The following is a 26,294-nucleotide window of genomic DNA, read 5'->3' on the forward strand; positions in this document are numbered from 1 at the left end:
AAATGAGAAAAAAGGCATTTACCATCATAGAATTGAGGGTCACAATAAGAGTAACAAATGATGAACACTGTTGAAAACTTGTAAAAAACACAGAAGAAAGGCTTGAGAAAAAATAAATAAATAAAAATAAAAATCAACATTTTGACTTGTCAACAGAATACATCCCAATAAAGTTACTGGACTTCAATGATAAGGAAAAAATATACTTTGAACATTTATGCAAAATTATCAACTTATCTATACAGGGAAAATGTTTCAGACAAGCTTTAGACTTCTCCACAGTAACATTCAACAATAAGAAACAGTGGAGCAATTCTTAGAAAGAAAAGAGTGTGAGCCAAGAATTTCATACTCAGCCCAACTATCATCATTTAAATGTATATGCAAGAGACAAATATCAAACATGCCAAAAGTCAGGGAACATAGTTCCTTTCTGGAAGAAAGTAGTATAGGATGACCTTTGGCCAACCAAGGGAGGATGGGGAATTCAGAGAAGTGCATTCATTAGATAAAAGAGCACAGCATTGAAGACAAAGAAGAAGCTACTGCCCTAGCAACTTTTTAGCGCTTTGGACACAAGCTGAGAGTGAAACTTGTTGAAAAGGGTTACCAAAGTAGGAAGACCATGGCTCTGCATTGAGGGGCTGGGCTAAACTGAAAAAGCAGCCGGGCCTCAGATGGGTTATAGCGCCAGTAGGAACCAAGGGAAGCTAAACAGCCCAGAAAGTACCATTAGACCCCACCTAGCTGAGAGAACCAGATCACAAGTCATGGACCCCAAACTTCAGCTGTGAAAACCGAGGCAAAGAGCACCCAGGCATCCTTGAGATAAGCAGATTCCAGTTAGCATATCTGAAGTACAAAGCCCTTCCCCCAACACCACTAGTGAGAAAAAATAGCTCCCCTCCCTCTATAAATCCAGATCCAGATTACAAATAGTGCACAGAGCACTTTTATCCAGTAAAAATAAACACTAACATATATTAAGTGCTTAGTATGTGCTAAGCATAGTTTTAAGCTCTTTACACGTATTAACTCATTTAATTCTCACAACTATAAGAGGTAAATATTATTGTTACTCCCATTTTAAAGATAAGGAAACTGAGGCACAGAGAAGTTAAGTAGCATGCCTCAAATCACACAGCATGTAAGTGATCGAGTTGAAACACAGACAGGCAGTCTGGCTCCAGAGCCCATGCTCAAACTATTATGTAAATAGATTATTTAAATCAGTTAACAAAGATAAACCTGAATTTTTATAAATATAAAACTGGTGAAGCATGTTATGTTACAAACATGAGGAAACTCAATGTGGCCATTACAAAGAGGCAACTTTATATGTGCTGATGATATGGAATGATCTCCAAGATACATTACGTGAAAAAAGCAGGTTACAGAAAAGTGTGTTATATGCTACCTTTATAAACAAAAGATTTTATAAAGACACATGCTGTATCTTCATAGATACTTCTACAAATACACTCCAAAACTCACAATAGTTGTTATTTTTGGAGATAGTGCCCAGGAATCCCAGCGATAAGAGTTGAGGATAAACCTGCTTTTCATGATATTCCCTTTTCGTGCCTTTTGAATTTTGTATTGTGTGCATATGTTACCTAATCAAAAACATATGACTTAAATAAATAGATGTAAAGAAATCCAGCGTCTTCTCAGGGACGTCGCCGATAAAGCCCACCTCACTAATCTGAATGAGGCCCTCTTGCTGGAAGGAAGTTCACTAGAGTAAGTAAAGGGAATTTCCTTCACAGAAAGAAGAGAAAACAAAGATGACAGGGTGTTTAATTGGAAGGTTTGACTGATGTACCAAGTTTCGATAGATTTCAGATTCCAAAGTAAGGTGTGAAGCCATATGGAAATTTCAAAGTAGGTGCCAAGAACAGGTTAGACAACTGACCCACATTAAAGCCCTAACATGTTGAGAGAGGAGAGAGGGAGGATACTGTGAGGAGGATTTCTTTGGAGGGAGCTATGAAACCTTCTCCTCAGAGGCAGAGCAGGACTTCTCTTGTTGTCCAGAGGTCATTTGAAATGGATCCTGCCCACCAGGGCAGCTTGCTGGGGTGAGGGGACATAGGTAAAAAAATACAAGCCAGAGTGATGCCAAGAGGAGAGCAGGTACAGTCAACCAAAAGTAAGGGCAAAGGAGTTGTCCGTAAAGGCCCAGGGGTGGAAGATGTGATGGACCTAGGGAATTGCCTATGAGCATTTTAAACATTGCTAGGCCCAGAAAGAGGCAGCCAGCCAGTAGTAGTAAGTAAGTACTTTCTCACAGGCACGTCTCCCCTTGCTACCATGTCCATTCTGTCCAGGCTCCTGGCAGAGGTCCTCGCAGACAGCAGCTAGCTGTGGGGGGGAGGCAGCCGCGAGCAAAGAGAAGCTGTTTCCTCCTCCCACCTTCCTGGATCCCAGACTCACCTGCAACAGGCCCCAGCTGAAGGAAGGGAGAAGCTTTAATGACTAGGTTGAAGCTGTATTTGTGACTTAAAGCCACCATAAGGCTTTTTATTACCTGAGAGTAACCAGAAATATGATGGAAGTGCTTGAGTCTTAGCCTAGGTATGAAGGCAAAGGCTCCCCCCACCCCCGCCCACACACATCCATGAAGAGATATAAAAGGAGAGTAGGAGATAATAAAATTGCTTCCAGGATCACAAAGCACAAGTCCTGCTGATTCAACGAGCCAGTTATACAAAATGATTAGTTAAAAGTAAATTCAGAGACCCGAATTTAGTATGTGAATTTTTTCATTATTTTTCATTCTAATTAATGCTTATCATGAATGATTAGGGAGATCTATTAATATACAGTAAATGTAGAAATTGATCAAGACATGTGCAGATATCAAGAGAAAGAATTAAAAGGCTATACATATGTATGACTTCTATCAATTATCCACACTTGAAGAAAGTCATATATAATGACAGAGTATATAAAATATTTAACATGAATTCACAAATTAAAAAGCCAGGGACCACTGTTCACCTGGTTCAAGCTCATATAGATGACTTAATTATACCCTCATGTCCATTATTATACAAGTAAGAAGGAGGATGGAGTCACTCTTCTGTTTCCACCACGCTTCTCCTGGAGTTTCTCTCTTAAACATTTTATAAATTTATTTATCCAAATAAATCAAGGAAAGTTTTCTGTGCCCCCAGTTTTAGTTCACAAGCTGTCTTATGCTGTATTTGGGGCCAAGTAACACATCATATTTTTCCAGGTTATGTGAAAATAAGACTTAATTTTCTTAAGTCCCAATTCTCCATTATATTCTGAAATATAGATAACTCTGTCAAACATTGTCTGTGCAGTTTGGAGATGGGTCACCAAAACTGTGAACTTATTCTTCACTTTAGTATGATATAATAATCTTGGAAAATGTGGCAGGAAGCACCCATAGGAGACTTTTCCTCTTTCCATGTGCCCAAAATGAATTGGTAGATATTCACATGTATAATCAGAGACCCAGGCTGGCTATATTATATATAACAAAACATTAACTTTTAATCCTTGTAGGATATCCAAAGACTATGAAAATCAATTGCACAGACATGTGCATTTCATTTTTGTTTTAGAACACTATATATCTGAATCTTTTGCAAAGCATGACAGACAGTCTTCTAAGCCAAAACCTCATTTTGGAAGTTTAGTTCTCCTGAAGTGGAACTCTGTATGTGCAATATTCTCCCAATGGTTGCGAAAGTTTATGTATTTGTTCTGAAGGGGGTGCAGTTCTTGTGTGATACGTCCGTGACCCTCAAATTTCCCAAATTTTTGCAATTTATATACCAGACAAGGGCTAATTTCCTAATACATCAAAGAGTCCCTGAAAATGAATAAGACCAATTCACAATAGGAAAATGGGTCCAAAAAAGAAAGGTATGGATAATTCCCAGAAAAGGCAATCTAAGTGGATCTCGTAAAAAATGAGAAGATGCTCAGCTTCATCATAATAAGAGAAATGAAATTTTAAATGATAACACAACATCACTGTCACCTACAGATAGGTAAAATTCAAAAAGTTTGATGACACACCTGAATTGGCAAAGCTGTAGAAAAGCAAGTACTCATACTTGTTCAACTTTGTCAAGAAGGCTGTTTCACAAATCTGTCAAAATTACAAAGGAAGGTATGTGTTTGTCAAAACTTGTAGAAGTGTATACTAAAAAGGGTAAATTTTACTGTATATAAATTATACCTTAATTTTTTTAATGACAAAGTTAATATTAGTCTCCTCACAATAAACTCTATATTGTCTGTAAAGGAATGAAATTGATCTATACCAATTGTTAGGCAATACATTATAAAGTATTTTAAATGAAAAAGCAGGGTGCAGAATGGTGTGTGTAGTAAATCCCCTTTAAGCAAAGACAAATGACATGTACATATTCACACATATAAATTTGTATATGCATGTAATCTCCAGAAGTATACACACAAACAGTGGCTACCTCTTCAGAGGGGACCTGGCAGCCAAGCAGTGGGGGGAAACTTACTTATCACTATATATATTTTCATAATGCTTAGTATTTTGTTTTGTTTTTTTAGCCATGTGTATGTATTACTTTTTCAAGTATAATAAAACATTAAAAAGTGGGGGAAAATGCAAACATATATGCCCTCAACCCAAAAACTTAACTTCTAGAAATGTATTCCAAAGATATACTCACCCAAGTATGTTCAAGGTTGTTCCCTGTAGCATTATTTGTAAGAGCTAAGATTGGAAACCTAAATGTACACCAATGGGACATTGGAGAAATTGTGCTGTTATGAAATTGTGGAATACAGTAGTCCCCGCATATCTGTGGTTTCAATTTCTGAGGTTTCAGTTACCCATGGTCAACTATGGTCTGAAAATATTAAATGGAACATTCCAGAAATGAGCAATAAGTTTTAAATTGAGTAGTGTGATGAAGTCTCATACTGTCCTGCTCTGTCCCACCCGGGACTGAATCATCCCTTTGTCCACACCGTGTGCATGACCTGCCTGGGAGTCACTTAGCCGCCCTCTTGTTTATCAGACCGTATGTTGCAGTATCACAGTGCTTGTGTTCAAGTAACCCTTATTTTACTTAACAATGCTTTAGTCACATAAGTTTTATTATAGTACATTATGAAAATTGTTCTATTTTATTACTAGCTACTGTTGTTAATTTATAAATCATAGGATGCATAGGAAAAAACATAGTATATATAGGGTTTAGTCCTAGCTGCCGGTTCAGTCATCCACTGGGGGTATTGGAGTCTGTCCCCCACAGATAAGGGGGGTTACTGTACTCAGAGGCTGTAAGAAAAAGAATGAGGAAGCTCCTATTTACCGAAATCAAAGCACATAAGTACATAATGCAAGATACCTTAATTGAGGTAAAAAGGGGAAGCTATTTACAATCATTTGCTTAAATATGCATAAAATCTCCCCAAGAAAAGAGGTCAAAAGCATAAAATGGATTGCCTCTGGGGAGGGCAACTGGGCATCTGGGGAACCGGAACGGGAAGGAAAAGTTGCACAAATATTTGTTTGTCCTCTTGACTTTGGAACCATGTGGAGAATGATCTATTAGCACAAAGCCTAGATTTCCTTGGCGTGCTGTTCCCAGTGTAGCTGCGTGATACACGACAGAGGCGCTGACTGGGAAGAGAACCTTCTGGCACAGTATGTCCTTTACTCCCATAAAGAAGTGGACTCTGCCTTACCATTTCCTTCGTGCACGAAAACGTACTCGGCCTGTGTCTAGGGCAGACGAACTGTTTGGCTGGCCACTCGTCTTGCAAGAGCATCCTCGTGGCCAATTACAAAATGTTTCTCACCCTTTGACAAGGATGTGGACACCTCGGGTGGAAAGCACAAAGGTCACCAGAGGCATTGACTGATGAATGAAGCTTTGCTGAAGCGAACAGTTTCTTCTCCGGGCACAAATATCTCTCGGTCGGTCACGTAGCCGGGTCAGCCTGATGAGTCTGTTTCCCAGTACATGGCTGTTTGAGCCAAAAAAAAAAAAAAAAAAAAAAAAAAAAAGCCAGAGAAATTCAGGCATCACAGTAGAAGACCACCACTTTTATAATTATAGGTTTATGCATACCATAATTAATCGATAGTTGTAAATATGTTCAAGGCTATTTACGTTCATCATAATGAGATATAATTTAGACTCAAAATGGAAACAAATGCATATGCTCAGTTTTCCTGTCCCCAGAGCACGTTGCCATAATAATGATTAGAGTATATTAAATTTTTTTACATTATGTTATATGATGAGTGGGTATCATTATCTGAAGAAAAGACAGTAAAAAATATTGCACATAATAAGTTATAAGTGCATTTATCCCCTATTAAGTATATTCCATAGTAATTTTTATCACACATTCAGTATCTGAGAATATGTCTTGATCATAAGAGATTCTGAACTGATGTATAAGTTAGAACTCTTTAGGTTGCGAGTGCGAAAAAAATCTGATCCAAACACTGGCTTAAAACAAAACAAGAACTTACTGGATTATGTAACTGAACAGTCCAGGAATAGGGCTTGCTGCTGTGCTGCTGTCTTGGATTGAAGGCTAAAATGGATCACAGGATCTCTCTCTCTCTCTCTCTCTCTCTCTCTCTCTCTCTCTCTCTCTCTCTCTCTCTCTCTCTCTCTCTCCTACATTATCAGACTGGTTCCCACTCAAGATATCAGAATGGCTACAACAAATCTGGGCCTTACATTAAAAGTAGAAATCTGGCAGGGCAGAGAAAGAATCGCTCTCCCAGAAATCCCAGAAAAAGTATCATTACTTCTCATTGATCCTGAATGAGGCTTCTATTAATCAATCAGTCTGGCCAGGGGAGGGCAATGTTTGGATGGATTTAGGTTGCAAGCTCTGGGCCTGAGCCAGGGGGGAGCCCCAGCCAAAGTGCCCACACTGGGGAGGCAGGAATTTCCACAGATGGGAGCTAGGGTTCAGCGACAAGCAGAAAGGTGGCTGCATGGTGGGCAGAGAACAGCTGTCAGTAAACAGCTGCAGCCTGAGATAATGGGTGTGCAATGGAAATGCAATAGGAATCGGGTCGACTGAGAAGCAGAACAGCATCCTGAGAGAGAGGGTGGGAAACAGGAGATGTTTACATCCATCTCTTGACATTAATATTTTAGAGTCAATGTTTCTGGACTTGATATGTATGCAATTTCTAAAAGAAATAATTCACTTTTCTGGACTTGCAATTAAAAAAAAAGAAAGAATAATTGCTTTATTCTTAAGAACTTAACAAACGCTTCTTCATAAAAAAAGCTTTGAGAAGAAAATTTTATCCTGAGAATTACTGCAAATATAAGATTACTCTCATCTAAAAGCATGTCAGACATGAAAGACAGTGCTGGGAATCAGCTGCTGTCAGTGCGAGATGGAATGTCTAATTTGAAAATGATTTATTCTTTTCCATGAAAGGCTCTTCCATAATATGTAAATTGGAGGTGATTAGTACAACTCGTGTAGTGGTAAGATAAGAGCTGGAGTAAGAAGTTCAGGTTAGAAGCAGAGTGACTTTAAAAAATCGTTTTACAGTCAGTTTCTATACTCATCAAGCATTTAATGGCAAGAAATTTAGTCAAAGAATTTTTCTAAGTCACTGCAGAGAATTAATAATTATCAGAGGAAGAAAAACATTTTACTAGTTTCTGAAGAGGCATTGTCCTGCCCTTGGCATGGGGCCCTGTGGATTTAGCGTGGATAATTTCTCCCGAACTCCTCTGGCAGGGGCTATTAGTAGCCTACCCAACAGCTCTTCCCCACTTCTTTCTTGCTTAAAAAAAAGAAGTACACAAATAAAATAAAAGTTCTATTTCGATTGGGCAATGGTGTACCCAGCTTCAGGGTCTAAGGAAATCATGCCACTCTCATTTCCCTTTTGTCAGTCCAGCGATGGTTAGGTGGTCAAGCTGTGGCCCAAGATGTCAGCTGGGAGCCTCAATGTTTCTTCCTGCTTAGTGGGACTTAAAAGAAGAGAAAGAGAAAGCCCTTTTGCTGGTCTCCTACCTTCCTGCTTGAGACTGAAGCGCAGAGGGTATTACAATGTTTAGAACAGCTACGCCATCTAGCGGCCAGAAGGGGAAGGCCAAGCGAACAGCCAATTTGTGCCCAGACCTCCAGCAGCTGAACACCCCAGACATCTGCTTCCATACATTCGTTAAGTGGTATATTATGGGTCATATGGTTTGAGCACTTTTAGTTGGATATTCTATTGCTTTCAGCCAAAGTCATTCGTAGGTGATATACTCTAGCTCTTCGTTAAATTTCTGACCTGTGGTGATCATACTAAATACCACACAGCTAAATTGGGAGACGATATATTTGCCTTGCAAAACATAAAACAAAGGACTAACTTTCAAAAATTCATTCTTGAAGAGAAACTATTTCTTAAACCATCCTATTAGTTTAAGTTTGAGCCAGTGTTCTCCTCCTTCCCCAAAATTTCAAGCCAGACTGTTTTTTTGTTGTTGTTTTTTCATTTCCTTTGGAAAGCCACTAAATAAATGTATTTGTAAGCTATGACATTCCCCTCACAGCTGACACCTGTTCTCCTGTTTCAAATATGACAATGAGTCAGATTTGAGAAGGAAAGTTCTGAGATCCTGATAAGGAAAAGCCTTCACGCAAAGCCATGCATAGACACAATAGGCTGCTCCTGAAGGTGGTCGCAGACCTCACCACAGAGGAACATAAATATAAACAGAATTTTAGGATCTCACAGAGGAAATTTAAGTATCAGACAGAATTTGACTAAATGTTCTTTATTGTTTCTCTGAACTCTAATACTCAAGGATTGTATGTTCTTGAATCTCACATCTTAAAACTGAAAAATATTTTTTTCTTTGATTCTGTATAACTGTTGGTATTACCATCTTTTCTCCTTAAATATTTGATATATTCCCTTGTTTTGCTTTCTGACTGCCTACTCACCATCCTTAATATCATGTAACCCAAATCCTATACACCCTCATTTACTAAAGTGTTCTTAGTTTACTATTGACTGAAGATTCTGGTCAAATCCAACATATTTTTCTTAATCTTTTAAAATTAGATAATTTGTTTATTATTAGATAATTAGTTTATTTCTGCAAATGTTACAAAGAATCTGCATCTATAGTTTATTTTAGCAAGTGTTACAAAGAATCTACATCTATTTTTAGAATCCTCATTCTTATATATATGCCTACGATATTAAAATCTGTTAGAGTTGCGAGAGTATCACTGATATACTTGTTCCCTATAGCTTTCTCGTTGGTTTTCACATATGCCTTGCATTATTTTTTCAGCCTTATTGAGATATAACACATGTAAGCTTAAGGTGTACAAAGTGATGATTTGGTACACATATATATTGTGACATTTTTACCACAATAAGGTTAGTTAACACCTCTATTCCCTCACATAATTATCTTTTTGTGTGTATGGTGAGAATATTTAAGATCTACTTTCTTAACAACTTTCAAGTATATAATACAGTACTGTTAGTTATAGTCACCATGTTGTACATTTGACTCTGAGAACTTATTCATCTTAGATCTGGAAGTATGCACCCTTCTTAATATTTATCCTCCCTGAACTGTCTGCTGCATCTTCGCCTGTTTTCCACCCCCTACTTGAAATTCTCTCCTTTCTTCCATAACATTCCAGACACTTGTGGGGTTTTTGTTTCTTTGTAGTCCTTATCAAGGTATAACTAAACCATCTGGGGGAACTTGTAAAAATTATACACATCCAAGCTCTATTCCAAGAATTCTGATTCAGTGCATCAAGTGTGGGATGCTTTGGCCACTCTGTTTTTAGGGTATACGTTTCCCCTAATCCCCTCTCCCATCAGTTCTGTTTTATAAGCAGGGAGGATGTGGGAAATGGCTGTTGGTTAGGCTAAAAATTCTGTTCAATGTTACACAGCTGAATTTGGATTTTAAACTAACAAGGAAAAAAAGGCTTGGCGTGTGTTATTAAGAAGAGGAGCTTCTCAAATAGTAGAAAAATCCAAACCATAAGGAAAAGAATGATAAAATAAGCTATGTTAAAATTAATAATTTCTGTTCATCAAAAGATACCATTAGGAGAGTGGAAAGATAAGCCACAGAATGGGAAATTATATTTGTATCATATATTATTAGAAAAAAAGACTTGTGTCTAGAATGTATAAAGAACTCTTACAAATCCATAAGAAAACTATGGACAATCCAATGGATATTCATGAAGAATTCCAGAAATTGCCCATGAGAGTTTCAAACATTTTTAGCCCTAGAGAATGTGAAGCCATCTTACAAAACGTTAACCAAGTAAGATCTTTCTTACCCCTCATCTTGCCTTCCTACCACTCCTGTTCTCTCTTTTAGCCTGGCTCCTTACAGCATTACTAACAGAGAGCACATAGCTTATAGGTCAGAAAGGAAGTGAGTGAGAAAAGAAAAGCAGTACACACAGATTTGTATCTGCAGCAGGTACCAGTGAGAGAAAGATTTAATTACTGAATTAAGGCTCTTTTCACACAGTGTTTTAGTGATATTTTCACTGGGTATGCAATTCTAGGTTGGCAGCTATTTACTTAAAGGTATCGTTGCTTAATCTTTTGGCTTCCATAATTGCTGCTGAGAATTCAACAGTCAAACTATTACTTCTTTGAAAGTAAACTGTCTTTTTGCCTCTGGCTGCTCTTAATAGTTTCTCTTTGCTTTTGGTTTTCTTTGTTCCCTGTGATGTGTCTATGTGTGGCTTTCTTTTTATGATTCTTCTTGTGATTCATAGGGCTTCTTGAATTTGTGAGTTGATTCTAGAGCTGAAAAATCCCCAGCTATTATCTCATTAAAAGAATGTTGCTTCTGTCCCGTCCATTCTTTTATAGTTCTTTTAAGACTCCAATTGAACATGTTAGATATTTTCATTCTATTCTGTCTTTTTCTTTTTCCATTCCTTTTTTTCTTTGTGCTTCATTCTTGTTTCTTCTGACCTGTCTTTGTATATACTAATTCCTTCTTAACTCTAATTTGTTCTTAAATTGATCCATTGATTTGATTTAGGTTACTCTAAATTTTACTATTAGAATTTCTATTTGGTTCTTTTTCAATTCTGCTATGTAATTTTTAAATATACTTTACAGTTCTCTGCTAAAATATTCAAGCTTCACTTTTATCTACTTGAACTTTACAATCTGTATTACAATCTGTATCTGGAATCCTTGAGGGTCTGTTTTATTTTATGTTTCTTGTTCATGGTGTCTTATCATCTTGTATACATGGTTATTTTGAACTGTATCCTGACAATTGTATTTTTGATTATGTGTAAAATAATTTGAGTCCTACTATGATGTTCTCCTTCTACAAAGAGAATTTTTATTGCTTCTGCAAGGCAGTTGGAGGTACCAACAACTCAGGATTACCTTATTCTAGTTTTATGGCTTCAGATTTTCTGGGATACCCAAATGACTCAAATGCAGTCTGCAGTACATGCAAGAACTGGTTTACTTTCAATTCACCCTTACTTCTAGTGTCTGACCTTTTACTCCCAACTCAAAGTGCAAAACACTTACCTCTGGTGAACCCTAGACTCCAACTTTTGTCTCCCTTGCACCAAAGACACTGCTAAGCCTCTCCACTACCTGCTCTTAATTACTGTTTCTCACTATTTGTTAGTTTATTTCTAGAAAGATGATTTTATCTTTTGTTCAGCATTTTAGTTATTTTCAGTGGGAAGATTTGTCTAAATTACTTAACTCATCATTGCTGGAAGTGGAAGTCTAACCTCCACTTTTTCATCAACTCCCACTTACCATCCTGTAACTTTTCCAGGAAGCACAGACATAGTGGAAACAGAGAGGTGGGGGTTTTGGTATTGCCTTCTCCAATAATTTGTTGTATGGCTTAGAGCAAATTGCTTAAATTATGACTCTCAATTTTGTGAAAATAAATTAAAATTAACCCCTCAATCTCTTTAAGGAATTCAAAAGAAAATGTTAAAGGAAACATATATTACTTAGTCTTAAAGAACTTTTATGCTGTTCTCCAAAATAGCTTAGTCTGTGCTGATAAAGATAGCAAATTGACAATCTTATAAACTAAACAAGCAAACGAAAAGTGTTTTGGTTATCCAATTATTCAGCTTTAATCAAGATGTTAAATAAGATTAAATCTGACCGTATTTTGCGCTAGTCATAGGTGATATATTTTTCTATTGGGCTCTCTTCTCACTCAACATAAAGAAAAAAAAAAAGAATTCCCTTGCTGTCAGTTTTTTTTTTTTTTGACATGAGATGTTTTATTTATATAAACACTAAGCTTTCAAATTGTATGCATGTCAAAGATTATACATTATGTTTTAGGTAGTTGTGGAAAGTTCAAAACACGGCTAATAAAAAATAGTATTGTTAATGTGATAACCAGGATAGACTAGATTATGCTGCAGAAATAAACAATCCCAAACCCCTACTGGTTTACCCCATTAAAGTTTATCTTTCACTCACATGAAGTTGGCTGCAGGTACTCTGGCTCTTCCAGACAGCTCCATTCCAAGCATGCCTGACATCCAGGTCATTTCCATCTTTTGGTTACACCAGCTCGAAGTTTGGCCTCTGTTGTGGTGGTGGCAGGAAAAGAGAGAGGCATTAAAAACTAACAAGTGCTCTTCTGTCTAAGCTTTGTCCCAAAAGTAACACGTCACTTCTACTCACAGCTCATTCATCATAACTAGTCACATATACGCACCTAAATGCAAGGGAGCTGGGAAATGTATGGGAGCACATGGATCATAAATTATAATAAATTACATCACTTGAGATGTGATTGAGCTTAAAATGAACTGCTTGAAATATTTCCAAGTAAGTTATTCCCCAAACAATAGGAAAACCACGGTGTGATTTCCAATATTTGAAGAAGCAGATCCACTGCTGTCTCCCCCTACAGTGGTTAATTTTTTAAAAGGTTCTGATGGCTTCAAAACATAAAACACAGCATGAACTTTGTTTATTCTTGAATTGTTGCCTTGTATTTAAAAAGAAAGGAATTGGATTGAATTATATCTAATGTCACTTAAAAGCCCTTGAAAAGACTGTTTAATATCCAAAAACAGTTATATTTTTTGAACTTAGGATAATTTTTTTCAGAATTCTACTTTTTTTAACCAAAATTTTAACTATGAATTAGACGTTCCAGTCGCTTGGGTTGGGGGGACATTTGATAAGTGATATAGAGATGCAGGTAAATCTTATGCATCTAGTTTATGTCACACAGGCTTTCTATCCAAGGTCCTTCATTTTTTATGAAGTCATTTTGTTAGGCAACATACGTTTAAAAAATGGAAACACCATTCCTCAGGTGCAATGGCAAGGGGTGTGTCGTGCGGGAGACCCTGCTCGCTCCGCCATTTGTCGGGCGGGACAGCCTGCGGGGTCTCTGGTCCCGCTCCCCACATAAGAACGCAGGATATGGTGAGGCCAAAAAGGAACACCCACGGAGCCATAGGTAGGGGAGTCATACCACTATGGTCTCACTGGAGGCTGGGCCCACCGGACGCGCGACCCGCCATCCGCCTTTCCGCCAACCAACCAACGACTCTCCTCCACTCTCTGGATTCTGTTCCTCTCTCGGCTCTCCTTTTCCGCTCTCTTCAGCTCTGCTCGGCTCCTCGGCAATCCTCGGCAATCCTTCCTAGCCACAGCAGTTACACCGGCGGCCAATCGGCTAACCGGCCACAGCCGACGGCCAGTCAGCCACAGCCGACGGCCATCCACCACCTGAGCCAGCACCCTTCCACGTGAGGCCGAGAGCCTGTAAACTACTCTCTGGGGCTCTGTCCCCACAGGGTGGTATCAGTTTATTCAAAAAATGAATGGGAACTTACATCATTAAAGCTTTGTTCTCCATATAGAACAGTGTCTCTGGGTTTTAGCAAGAGAATTCTTCAAGAAGAGAATTTTGCTAAGTTTGTTAATAATGTTTCCTGTGTTCTGTTTATTGGTAAAAGATTGAAAGATTATTGGTAGTAGTCTCTAAACTTGTAGTTGCAAAGTCAGATTTTTATAGGATCTAAACAGGGAGATGAAGCAGATTTGTGGAAGCTGTAAAGACAAATTATTTAGAGTTCCTTGGAATATACTGAATAATAACATTTTGGGAAATGGCATAGTATTTTATTTTTAAAATACCAATAAGTTTGGAATTTGCTGGGTGAGTGAACTGGAGGGCTAGTAGGACAAAGTGGCCGAGCGTTATACAAGGGAACAGTTATAAAGATGGGGTGGAATCTAAGAAGGGGAAGGAGCCCAGCAGTTCTATTCTCAGAGAAGATATTGCTGGGATTAATTTATTATGGGTGTGACCCAGTAGGGCAAGTGTTGCATTCCTAATTCTTTTAGCTTTACTGCAGAAGTCGTTGTTGTTTGCATTTTGATACTTTTTATTTGCATTACCCATTTGTCTAGGTTTAGGAATTACCTTTATCCTCTGTCTGGCAGAAAAGGAGATGCACAAAGAATACTCCATTTGACAAGCTGCTTTCCAATCATATTCTCATCTATTTTCCTCCATAACATTTGGTTTGTCAGAAGATTTTCTTCTCGACCAGTATTCTGTCCTGCAGTAAACACAGGGCCTTGCACGTGCCCACTGGGATCGTTTGATCATTTTCTTTAAATTTGTTGCTTAATAGTTTTTAATTCAGTCTGTTTATATAGTAGAAATGTGTGTGTGTGTGTGTGTGTGTGTGTGTGTGTGTGTGTGTGTGTGTGATAACTGACTCTTTCAGTGAAGAAATATGCTGTGGGGAAATACTTTGACACATGTGATCAGTGTTTTGATGTTGCTGCAGTCTCCATTCAAAGTTCTGTCACTTTAGTTTTTAAAGGCTTGTCAACAAATTCTAAAGGTGATTTACTCAATTATTTCTGAGCTTGCCTTATCTTACCTTATTTTTAACTGCTTGCCAATTCTATTGTATTTCACTATAAAAAGAAAATCTTTCTGTCTTCATTGTTTTAGGGAAAGCAGCTCTAGATCTGGGCCGGATAGTCCCTGTGCTCTGGTAATAGGGTACCCAGGGTAAACTGTCAGATAAGGTGAGACTAGAGCCAGATGAGCTGGCTCAGGTGGCCAGAGATCCTGTCAGGCCTCCCACAGTGAGCCGACTGCCAAAACAATGACCTTGAAATTTGGGAGAAAATCTGATTCTGTTGCATCCACGGAACCTCCTTAAGACAGGAAAATGTGATGTTCCCAGCCACAAAAAACCTGCTCTGTCAGGGTCATCCTTCCCCCTCCCAGTTTGTCCAGGGAAACTTCTAAACACAATGGATACCTTGGGTTTATCCCAGGAGAGACTAATAGTAACGAGAGTGCTTTTTTAAAAAAAGAAATAAAGATAAAAATCAGTCACTCAGTGAAGTTCAAAAGGCACAAGTCTTTAAGCCCTGAAGAAGGCAGGGGAAAAAATCCTAAGAATTCTGCGTCAGAGAAAAATCCAGGAATTCCTATTTTACCAGGGGAATCTATATCACGATGTAGTTATCACAAGTAGTGGGTACAGTCTGCAAATCCCAAGAAGTATTAAGAATTTTGGAGGTGAAAGGATGAGGAGAAAAGAAAGTAACAACCAGCATGACCTATAAAGTGTTGCCTATCACAGAAATAGATCAGAAATAAAAATTAGAGTTGTGCATCAAGTTGAATTTACAAAATATATGATGTAACAGTCAATACTGTCTGTGAAAATAAATCATCTTTAAATACAGACTGTACATTAATGAATTTAATGTAAATAAATAAGAACATGCTGAGCCCCTGAAAGCTGGGGTAGATATAATTATTATCTGATAAAGTTGACTTTAAGACAAAACCATTACTAAGGATAAAGATGGTAACTTCATAATGATAAAAGATTTTATTCACCTGGGAGATATAACAATTTTTAATTTATATGCACTTTATAACATAGTCTGGAAATATATAAAACAAAAATAGAACTAAGAAAAGAGACAAACCAAAAATCATTGCGATGGATTTTAATGTACCTCTTTCATTAATTCCAGATAGATTATAGATGTAATTGTGAAGGCAAACTATAAATCTTTTAAAAGATAACTTAGAATACTAATGTCACAACACTTTAATGAAAGAATTTTCTTAGAAAGCTGCAAAGACTTCCTATCAAGACATAGAAACAACACACTGACCATAAAGGAGAAGTTTGATAAATTTGACCAAATTACAATTAAGAACTTTTGTTTATCAAAAGATACCATAAAAATCTAAGAAAAAGAAAAAACAAGCTACAAAATAGGAAAAGATATTTGCAATACATAAAACTATCATAGGACTTATACTGATAACATGTAAAGAACTTCTGTAAATCGATAAGAAAAAGCTGAGGACCCAATAGGAAAATGGTCAAACCCTTCAAAAGTCTTCAAAAACAGGAAACCTAAATCATCAATAGACATATGAAAAGATGTTAAACTTGATTAGCAATCAGGTAAATATAAATTAAAACCACCATGAGATACCATTACAAGTATACCGGATTGCCAAAACTCTAGAATCTAACAATACCAAATGTTGGTGAGGATATAGAACAACAGGGATGATTGAGTTTGGAATTTATATTACCATGTTTTATGACACATCCCCTGGGACCCAGCAATTCCACTCCATATTACATACTCTGGGGACACTCATGTGCATGTGTACTGAAACTTGTGACAAGATGTGCATAGTAGCACGGCTTGTGACAGCAATGGAATAACCCAAATGTCCATCAACAGCTGAGTGGACAAATGACAGTATAGGTATACAATGGAGTATTATTCACCAATATAAGGAAATTACAACTACCACTAGAACATGGAGGAAACTCACAGCTATCTGAGAGATGAAAGAAGCAAAAATACGTGTTTTCCGCTTCGAATGGCGTAAAAACCAAATGCAAGCAAAACTAAATTATGTTTTTTGCTGGTAGTGTTTTTTTTTTTTTTTTTAATTTTTTTAATAATATGTAGATGGTCAAAGCATAAGGAAGAGCAGGGGACAATTATCACCAAACTTGTCATAGTCGTTAGCTCTGGGGGAAGAGAGAGGTTTGTGATTGGAGTACAGTGAGATTCTGGAGTACCGGTAATGTTCTTTTTCTTGACCTGTGATAGTTACATTGGTGTTTTGCATTATAAATTGTAGGTAAACAATTATATTTTATGCTCTTTTCTCTATGTATTATATTTATAATCAAAACATTTATAACAGAAAAGAAGAAAGTATGAAAAATTAATGAGTTAAGCATCCAAATTAAGGTATTAGAAGTGCAGAATGAAAGCAAAGACAATAGAAATAATAAAATAAGCAACACATTATATAATGCATTATATATTATATACATATGTATATACATATACATATAAAATACATTATATATTTATATATAAAAACTTGTATTTATTTTATATAAAAATATTTGATATTAATAGTTTGTATTATACTCACATATACAAATTATATATATTTATATATAAAATGTATTAAATATATATTTCAATAGAAAATAGAGGAGCATTAAAGCCAATAGTGTAGTCATTGAAAATACCAACCTTTTAAAAATGAAGGAAGGCAAAAAAACCAAGAAAGTACAAATAATATTAGAAATTAAAAACAAGATATAATTACAGATACTGAAGAGACTGAAAAGAGGGGAAAATATTTTTGAACTTTAAAAGAAACAGTTTTAACAACTTTCTGCCAATGAATTTGAAAATAGAAAAATATAGCTTTCTAAAACCAGGAAGAAATAGAACGCCTGCAGGATTTTATAACAATTTAAAAAAAAAAAAAAACTGAAGCAGTTTAAACTATTCTCACAAAGACAACAATTTTTTGACCTGAACAATTTTAGTAATGAGTTCTCTCAATAAGTCAAAAGCAAATAATTCAGCCTCACATAAACTTCTAGAGGCTAAAAAATGAATAAATACACCCCAACTCACTTTATGAGGCTAATTTTATTAACACTTTGACATCAAAAACTTAATAAGGAGAGTACTGATAGGAAAATTACAAACCAAACTCATTCAAACATCAAAGCAAATATCTTAAACAAAATGTTAGGAAAGGAATCTAGCAATACATGAAATGATAATATGCTATGCGCAAGTTGGGTTTAACTCAAGAATGCAAGACAGGTGTATCAGTTACCTATGCTGCATTAAAAACAAAACATGAGAACCAAAATGATGACACTCAAAAACCATGACTTGAAACAATAATTTATTATTTCTCATAATGCTACGTTAGCTGGGCTGGTCTGGCCTGGGTCACTTACATGGCTACCATCAGCTGGGAGCTCAGCTAGGGGTGGATAACCTGAGATGACCTCACTCACATTTCTAGGACCTCGTTTGGGATGTCTGAAATGGCTGGGATTCTGGGCCTCTCTCTCCAGGAGGTCTATCATCCTGGGCTTTTCCATGTTTAGAAAAGCATTCTGAGAGGGAGAGAGCAAAAGAACAAAGCCTCCTGAGGCTGAGGTTTAGAAATCACTCAGTGTCTCTTCTGCCACATTCTAATAAAAAAAACACACAAGGTCAGAGTAGATTCAAGGGGAAGGAAACTTCACCTCTTGAGGGGATGAATGGCACAAGGGTACAAAGGATGGGAGAAATGGTTGCAGAAATCTTTGCAAACAATCTACCACATTGGTTTAATATTAGAAAATCAATTATCATACACCATGTTAAAAGCCAAAAAAGCAAAGAACAAAACCACCTTTTTCAATATACATAGAAAAGTTGAAAAGGCATATAATAAAATCCAATGCCTATTCAAGATTGAAACAAAACTAGGAAAAGAAGTTTCTTAACCTGATAACATGTATCTAAAAAAAAAAAAATACTACTCCAAATGTTACACTTAATGGTGTCACTCTGCATTGAAAATATTCCCTTTAGACCAGGAGGAAAACAAGGGTGTCTTGTATCACCACTTCTTTTCTTTTCTTTTCTTTTTTTTTTAGTTTCAGGTGTACAAAACAAAGTAATAGTTAGACATTTATACCCCTCACAAAGCGATAACTCCCCTCCCCCAATGTACTGCCCCTCTGACATCGTATATAGCTGTTATAGTTCAATTGACTCTATTCCCTATGTTGTACTTCACATCCCATGACTATACGTGTGTGTGTGTGTATGTGTGTGTGTGTGTGTGTGTGTGTGTGTATATATATATATATATATATATAATTATAGTTGACATTCATTATTATTCAGCTTCAGCTTCAGGTGTACAGTGCAGAGATCAGGCATCTACATCTTCCCTGAGGTGGTCTCCCTAATAAGACAAGTGTCCATCGGATACCCTATAAAATCTTTACATTATTGATTACATTCCCCAAACCATCAACCTTGGTGTTATCAGCACCACACTCTAACCAACTGAGCTAACCAGCCACTCCTTGTATCACCATTTCTAATTCACCTTATTGTTCTAGAGTTCTTAGCCAACACATAATGGAAAGTAAATAAATAAGAATTGAAAAGGTAGAAACAAAGTCTTCATTGTGTGCAGATGATAAAACATTAGAATAAATGAGAGTTTAGCAAGTTTGCAGGAAATCAAATCAATATTTAAAAAATCAATTGCATTTATATTCATCAGCAGTGACAATTAGAAAATCTGAAGATGCTTTTGAAAAGTATCAAAACTATCAAGTTTCTGTATTCAGGTAAGATGGAGTAAGCATATTCCACCCTCTCTTCCCCACTGAATACAGCTATAAAACCTGGACAGAATGCTTGAAGCAGCTCTTTGATGAATCTAAACATAATCAGGAAAAGATTTTCAACATTGTTACCTATCCAGAAAATGCAAATCAAAACCACAATGAAATACCACTTCACACCTACTAGGATGACTATAATAAAAAAGACAGGTACCAACAATTGTTGGTGAAGAAGTGAAGGAATTGGAACCCTTATACAGTGCTGGTTGGAATGCAAAAGGTACAGCCACATATTGAGAAGAAATCTGAGAGAACTGAAACTTGTCCATACAAAAACTTATCCACAAGTGTTCATAACTGCATTATTTGTAACAAAGGTGGGAACAACCCAAATGTCCATCAATTAATGAATGGATAAACAGAATGTGGTATAGACATACAGTAGAATATTATTCAGCCATAAAAAAGAAATTAAGAATGGATTCATGCTAGACCATGGATGAACCTTGAAAAAAAAATTATGCCAAGTGGAAAAAGCCATACAGAAAAAGCACATATTGTATTATTTCAAATCTGTACTACTTAGGGTTCTCCAGAGAAGGAATTGTCTCACACAATTGTGGGGGGCTGGCAAGTTCAAAATAGGCCAGCAGGCTGGAGCTTGAGGGAAGAGTTAATGTGCACACATGAGTCCAAAAACAGACTGGAGGCAAAATTCCCTCTTCCTCCAGGAAATTCAGGCTTTTTTCTTTAAAGCCTTCAACTGATGAGATGAGTGATTTCTTATGGGTTTCTTTTTGGAGTGATAAAATTATTCTGGAATTAGATAGTGATGATGATGGTTACACAACTTAGTGGGTATATTAAAAAGCCACTGAATCGTACACTTTAAAAGGGTGAATTGTAAGCATGTGAATTATATATCAGTAAAGGTGTTACTTAAAAAATTCTAGCAGGAGTTTTTATGAATATAGACAAGGTGATTCTAAAATTTACTGGAAAGGCAAAGGAACTAAAATGGCTGAAACAACTTTGAAATAGAAGAATAAAGTTGAAGGAATCACTCTACCCCATCTTAAGACTTACTATAATCAAGATAACTATCATGAGTTCAGTTCTGAGTCCTAAGATAGATTTTAATAAAAGGAAAATTTTTCTTAAAGCTAAAAATTATTTATTTATTTAATTGTTTATATATTTGCCCATTCCAAGAAAAAAAAAAGGATTTGAGTCACCTTATTAAAATAAACATAGTATTGATTGAATGAATGAATGAATGAATGAAATACAGTAAGGGTAAAACAAAGTCCAAGTTACTTAAAAGTAATACACAAACATACAAACCATAAGCTCCACTCCACCCTCTAGAATTTCACGCAGATTTAGCTTTCTAGCAGCCAGCCCAAAGGAAGAACAGTCAGTTGCATGTCCACAGGGCTCAGAAGACAAAAGATAAAAGCAGACGCTCAAAAGAAAATATCATTTTGTAATTCTGTGAGTTGAGAGAAACTTCTCGCACTTAGGAAAACACAACGGTGTGGGGGCAGTGAGGGTGTCAGATGTCAACAGCCTTGGAGCCAGCAGCTTCAGCAGCGTCGAGAGGGAGCGTCACTGGCACAAACATCCACAATTTGACACCAGGTACTGGCAGCCTGGGAACAGATATCTGTGAGAGGCGACAGCCGACAGTGGTGCGGCCTTCACTTGGCCTCTGAAGAGAGAAGAGTGAGAACAGAAACTTCAAGGCAGCCAAGAGAACAAATTCACACAACACTTGTGAGATAGCATATAGGGATTCCAAGAACTCTGTAGGAGGAAATGGAGGAGTTCCTAGAATAGGCAGGAGAAGAGAAATGTTACTGTGTGACTATTATTTGCAACCTCAGACCAATCTTTTCTTTTCATTTTTTATTTTCATCAAATCAATACACAAACCTCTTTTTAAAAAAATTAAATAGAACTGATAGCTTACCATGGAATACAGCAGAATTCTGCCCCTGTGATGCTCATCCCCAAATTTCCACTCTTCTTAAGCAACTTTAATATTTTTCGGTTGTTTCTTCTGACTTTATCTCTATGTACCTAAATCATGTGCTTACATTGCCATTTCTTGTTTTTTTGTGTGTTTTTTTTTTACTTTAGCTGTTACCTATTGACTTGCTACTCTGGTAAATGAAGAGTTAACTCTCTTAAATCATCTCCTTCAAATATAGTCACTCAAATATACTTCCTCATTCCCATTTTCCCAAATTATTTAGTCTAGTGCCAAATTGGCATTTTAGTCTAAATAAATATTTATTTATATTATAATATCATTATGATTACTTTCTATTATTCACAGCTGCAATAGTTGTACTATAATAACATTTCCTTCTTGAACAACTTTATGTTTTTTCCAGTATTAATAATTGCCTTGGTTTTTTTTGTTACTTGCTTGCTTAACTTTCCATGTTAAAATCATTAATTCAACTCCAAACTACCCAATAGAACTAAAAATTATTTCTGAATACATTCAAATACATTAGATATTCTGTGAGTTTAGTTTTCTCCCTGAAATATCTCTTTGAGCCCTCTGTCTTCATTCTCTTATCTGTACTGGTCACTTATTAGGCTTGCCGTCTAGCTGTCATCCTGACTATCACTAAAATCCTGGGAACTCATTCCCACCCACTTATGTGTTGGATCTTCTGTTTCTTGTATCCAGTGTCTTTGTCTTTCTTGGATCCTTGCTTTTTCACATCATTTAGTGTTCCTGAGTAAAAGTATCATTATTTTACCCTCCTACCCGAGTGATAATTTGCCTATGTATAGAATTTTAGATTGGAAATTATTTTTCCTCAGAATTTTAAGGCACTACTCTCCTTTTCTCCCAGTCTACTCCAGTGTTCTTTTTTGTTTTGTTTTTGTTTTTCTCTGAGTGCTGAATTGCTTCTCCTTCCATTGAATTCTTGTTATAGCTTTTTTGTTTGTGCATTTAGTGTTGGTTGTCTTTGTTTCTCTTGTTTAAGTTTTTTTCAAATATCTAGTGATCTTTTGTTGCCCATTCGTATTTTAAATTAAGGCATTGAATCATTGATTGGAAGATTTGAATATGTGTGCTGGATTTTCAACTGATGAGCTTCACTGTGGATTGAATGAGCTCACATATCACATATTCCAATTTCCTTTAGGGCTGTTCACTTTCTCCAGAGAAGAAAGCCTGAACCTTCTGAGTGGTGGGTGCCTGGGGATAGAGCTAGCAGCATGCTGGCTGTCAGCTTGCTTGGCACTAAAAATTTCAAGAGAGAAGGGGGAGGGTCATCTTTCACTATATGGACTATGTTCTAATCTCACTCTTTACAGTATAGCACTTCTGTTTTGCCTACCACGTGCTTATCCCTGAATTGGGACCTGCTTTTTTCAATTTACTTATAATTTAAATCTTCAGTCTTCTGCTTTGGGCATGGGAGAGAAATGAGAATGTTCTTTCAAAAAAAATATAGTCAGATGTGACTATATAGGAAAAGCTATTGGGAAAAGGTTATTTGACAGTTAAACATGGCAGATTGAACATATGGCATTTATTTCTGTTGCCTCGAGAAACTCTGCTAAAACGAGAATTAAATTTTTGAAATGATTAAACACAGTAAAGGGAGAACATGAACAGTGATGTACCAGTCAAAGTTCTGGCAGGAAACAGGTTGGCACACTCAAAACAGAATTGAATAGAATGTAATGCGGAAACTATTTACAGAGGTGTGGGCAGGGTTAAGAGAACCAAAACAGGATGGTGAAGCACACAGGAACTGACAATATTGGGAAGCTATCACCATCCCTAGGCCTAAGGGGCAAGTGAAAGAATGATTACTGGAACCTGGTAAGAACCAGCCCACAGGAGCTGTACAATTAGGTAGAAATATTCTACCACTACCCATACTATGGACTTCCAGGGAGAAAATATGTGGGGGGAGTGCAGGAATGGGAATAAATACTCTCATGTCTATAATTCTATCTCCTCCCACTCTTCAGTCTCTGCCAGGACCTCCTTCCAGCTGAATCCAGCTGGAAGGCAAAAGTCAAGGGAGCCCAAGTCCACAGAGGTTAGCTTCTTGGGACAGAAAAAGATGGAGAGTAGATTTGGATGAGCAAAACAGATGAATAACACAAGTACAGACAAGAGATGTCAACAGATTTTTGGAAGATGAAAATTAAATGAAGGGGTTACTAGAATAGAGCAAGCTTAATACCAGAAGGTATGCTAGTAAGGAGAAAGTTGATATCACCAGAGCATCTTGGAAACGCATAGAATTTGAAGGCACCAGGTATCTCTATGGGCAGAAATTCATGGTACCACTGAAAAGAGAAGGACTAGCTAAAAAACTTTAAGTGGCTTGCTCAGCCGCCTAGTACTCCATTCTGCAGAGACAGCCGGACCCTCTTTCCCATTTCAGCAGAGGAATGGATGTCTGAAAATGTATAGTATCCAGACACAGAAATGCCAAACACAGCTGAAGGCAAGGATAATTATTTGCATAATATTCAGAAGGTATCATAATTCTATTGGAGAGTTTAAGGCTGAACACTAGTAATTATGTATAAAATTACTAAAACAACCTACAAGGTAATTATTAATTCTAATGTAGGTAAAAAGCTACTTAATCAGTAGTATCCTACTTGGCACAACAGTGAGCAAAACTTATATAGTAAAACAACATAAGCATATTACAAATATTGATTTTTAAAAAGTATGACACACGTATATTGGGAGGATGAAAGGAAGGATGGGTTATTAAGTATGCTAAATCTTGTTATTCCATAATAGGAAATCAATAGATAACATATAAATAGCAATACAAGAACATTTTTAGAAATATGGAATTGAAAACAAGAAGAAACAGCTAAAAGAATAAAAAGTATTGTTTCTGGACGCAGGTTTCCGGGTTGGCGGGGGGGGGCTGGTGTTTCAAGGTTCTACTATTGTCATTACAAGCCTTGCCGTATAGTATTAGATTTTTTTCACATTAGGTATATGTTTCACTTTGATGAAAATTAAAATAACTTTTAAACAAAGGAAGAAAGGATATATGTTGCCATTAAAGTAGTAAGTTTTACTCAACGCCTGGGGAATAAAAACAAGGTGAGGAAATGCCCAAGAGGAGGTTCAACTAGTGAAGGACATATTAGTTCTCATCAAACCCCTGAGAATTCAGAATTATTAAGTACTAACAGAAGTTGTCATTAACTTGTGAAAACAACAGAAATGTGTTTTAGATATGCATGATCGTATCCGAAGAGCTGTGTACACTTCCAGAAACTACTCTTCAGAGAAGAATTCCAACCAAATGAGAGACTGATCAATTATAAATGTAAGATAATGGTGGAGAGCGCCTACCAAATCAAACTTCCAATGAATAATAAGTATAAATTCTGGAGAAAATGTAAAAAACAATAATCTGAAAGCACTGGAGAAAGACCAAACACAGGCAAAAAAAGCAGAGCAGGGGTGGAGAGTTTACATCTGAGAAAAGGAAATGACACTGAGTAAGTTATGAACATATGTACCTAATGACAGACCAAAATATACAAAGCAAAAACTTACAGAGAAACAATTGAAGAGAAAAATAGGCAATTCTACGATAATAATTGGAGACTTCAAAAACTCACTGTCAATAATGACTAGAATAACCAGACAGAAAAGTAAAGAGAGAGGATTTAGACAACACAATAAGCCAACTAAATCTAAGAGATATATACAGACATTCTACCTAACAACAGCATACACATTTTTCTCAAGTGCACATACACATTTTCCAGGAAAAGCTATATGTTACATCACAAATTAAGTCTCAATGGATTTTAAAAGATTGGTCATACAAATTATATTCTCTAACCATAAAAGGATTATCAGAAGTAAAACCAGAAAAATCACAAATTTGTGGAAATTAAATAACACACTCTTAAACAACCAAGGGATCAAATAAGAAATCACAAGGGAAATTAGAAAATACTTGGAGAAGAATGAAAATGAAACCACAATATACCAAAACTTAGGGGACACAATTAAAGCAGTGCTAAGGGGGAAAAAGAAACAAGAAAGATCATGAGTCAAGTCAACAATTCAGCCTTACAACTTAAGGAACTAGAAAAAGAACAAACTAAACCCAAAGCTAGCAAAAGGAAGGAAATAATAAAAGATTCGAGCAGAAACAAATGAAATGAATAGGAAAACAATAGAGAAAATCAATGAAACCATGTCAGTTCCTTGAAAAACCTTTAGCTAGATGGACTAAGAAAGGAGAGAAGCCTCAAATTACTAAAATCAGAAATAAAAATGGGAATATTACTACTGAGTCTACAGAAATAAAAAAGGATTATAAGGGAGTGTTATGAATAATGTACGGCAACAATTTGGAGGAGCTAGATAAGCAGATAGATTCCTAGAAACATAAACTATACAAGACTAAATCACAAATAAATTAAAAATCTGAATAGACATGTAACTAATAAGGAGACTGAATTAGTAATAAAAAACCTCCTGACAAAAAAAAGCCCTGAATCTGATGGTTTCACAGGTGAGTTCTACCAAACAC

The 26,294-nt window shown here is 36.5% G+C and overlaps 1 protein-coding gene across 1 annotated transcript in view; it reads right to left on the reverse strand.

Moving 5' to 3' along the window:
- Window positions 1–3,968: 3,968 nt before the first annotated feature.
- LOC109435111 (uncharacterized) overlaps window positions 3,969–26,294 on the reverse strand; it is a 41,098-nt gene continuing 18,772 nt past the window's right edge. Inside the window, exons 4-6 of the mRNA XM_074333908.2 lie at window positions 12,497–12,604; window positions 5,716–5,997; window positions 3,969–4,129 (exon numbers count right to left, since the gene is read on the reverse strand). Of these exons, the coding sequence (XP_074190009.2) occupies window positions 5,826–5,997; window positions 12,497–12,604 (280 nt within the window). The 3' untranslated portion in view covers window positions 3,969–4,129; window positions 5,716–5,825. The remainder of the gene's footprint in view (window positions 4,130–5,715; window positions 5,998–12,496; window positions 12,605–26,294) is intronic.

Source organism: Rhinolophus sinicus, chromosome 2 (assembly GCF_057876585.1).
Source record: "Rhinolophus sinicus isolate RSI-liver-muscle chromosome 2, RSI-T2T, whole genome shotgun sequence".
NCBI classification, from domain to species: domain Eukaryota; kingdom Metazoa; phylum Chordata; class Mammalia; order Chiroptera; family Rhinolophidae; genus Rhinolophus; species Rhinolophus sinicus.